The 1,154-nt window shown below is 47.7% G+C and overlaps 1 protein-coding gene across 4 annotated transcripts in view; it reads left to right on the top strand.

The window, feature by feature from the left end:
- Positions 1-1,154, top strand: part of BACE2 (beta-site APP-cleaving enzyme 2) — a 45,986-nt gene that overhangs the window by 25,852 nt on the left and 18,980 nt on the right. For all 4 annotated transcript variants that reach the window (XM_023538205.1, XM_023538206.1, XM_023538203.1 and 1 more), the window contains one exon: positions 55-223. In XM_023538205.1, coding sequence (XP_023393973.1) covers positions 55-223 — 169 coding nt within the window. The remainder of the gene's footprint in view (positions 1-54; positions 224-1,154) is intronic.

Genomic DNA, 1,154 nt, shown 5'->3' with positions numbered 1-1,154 from the left:
GACATTGCCTGATTCATACTTTTTCTTGTTTGTTTGCTCTTTCCTCTTAAACAGCTTTACATTCAGCCCATGATGGGGGCTGGCCTGAATTACGAGTGCTACCGATTCGGCATTTCGCCTTCCACGAACGCGCTGGTGCTCGGTGCCACCGTGATGGAGGGCTTCTACGTGGTCTTTGACAGAGCCCGGAAGAGGGTGGGCTTTGCAGCCAGCCCCTGTGCAGGTGAGTGACCCCTGCCTTGGACAGGGAGACCTAGCTGGGGTGCTTTAAGTCAATTAACAATTCTTGATGAGTCAGATGCCATTGGATTGTTTCACACATGCCCAATCAAAGTCGGTGATCAAAGTCATCAATAAAATGTACTGTGGGATGGTCGAGAGAAAAAAGCGAGTTGATCTCTGTAAAACTTTTAGTCCCGTGCTCGGCGTGTGGCAAATGCTCAACGAGTGTTAGGCGTTACGGATCTCGTTCCTATTACACGTGCGATGGCGCATCATTCCAGGAGTGAAAACACCCCCTGGAGCCTGGGGGATGAATATAGTTTTTGACGATAAAACTGGAATAAATAAAGAAGAAAACGTATAGCTAAGCTGTATATGTTTTTTCCCCTCTGAGAAATCCCCATTATAAAACAAGAAGTAAATGCCTGTCATTGCTGGGTTTGGGGGTTTTTTTTTTTAAACAAGAAGTAAATGCCTGTCATTGCTGGGTTTGGGGGTTTTTTTTTTTAAACCCTAAAACAATGAGACCAAGGAACCCATTTTTCTCATAGAATTCCTTTGAGGAGATGGCATGAAGTGACACCGGCGCGTTAGTCTGTGACGCCTAGCTTGGGGCTTGGGCCAGTCTTCAGAGAAGCCAGAAGAGTATGATAAAGGTGATAGAATAGTTAAACTCCTTAAATTTGAAAATGTCTTCAGATGTGACGGTTTGCTTGAAATGGAGTATTCCCATTGCACAGGCTTTGGTGGAGGATCGAGCTAGCAAGGACAGGCGAGTCAGAGACCCAGCTGCGGGAGATGGGGAGACGGTGCGAGGGCCAGGGAGCGGTCGCAGAGCTGTAGCTTCCAGATGGGATTGCGGAGGGTGGGAAATGCTGCAGAGGGTGGGAAATTTCGCGGAGGGTGGGAAATTCTGCAGAGGGTGGGAAATT

The sequence above is a fragment of the Pteropus vampyrus genome, unplaced genomic scaffold, assembly GCF_000151845.1.
Source record: "Pteropus vampyrus isolate Shadow unplaced genomic scaffold, Pvam_2.0 Scaffold214, whole genome shotgun sequence".
Classification (NCBI taxonomy): Eukaryota; Metazoa; Chordata; class Mammalia; order Chiroptera; family Pteropodidae; genus Pteropus; species Pteropus vampyrus.
The sequence above is the reverse complement of the archived record's forward strand: the minus strand, read 5'-3'. Positions and strand labels throughout refer to the sequence as shown.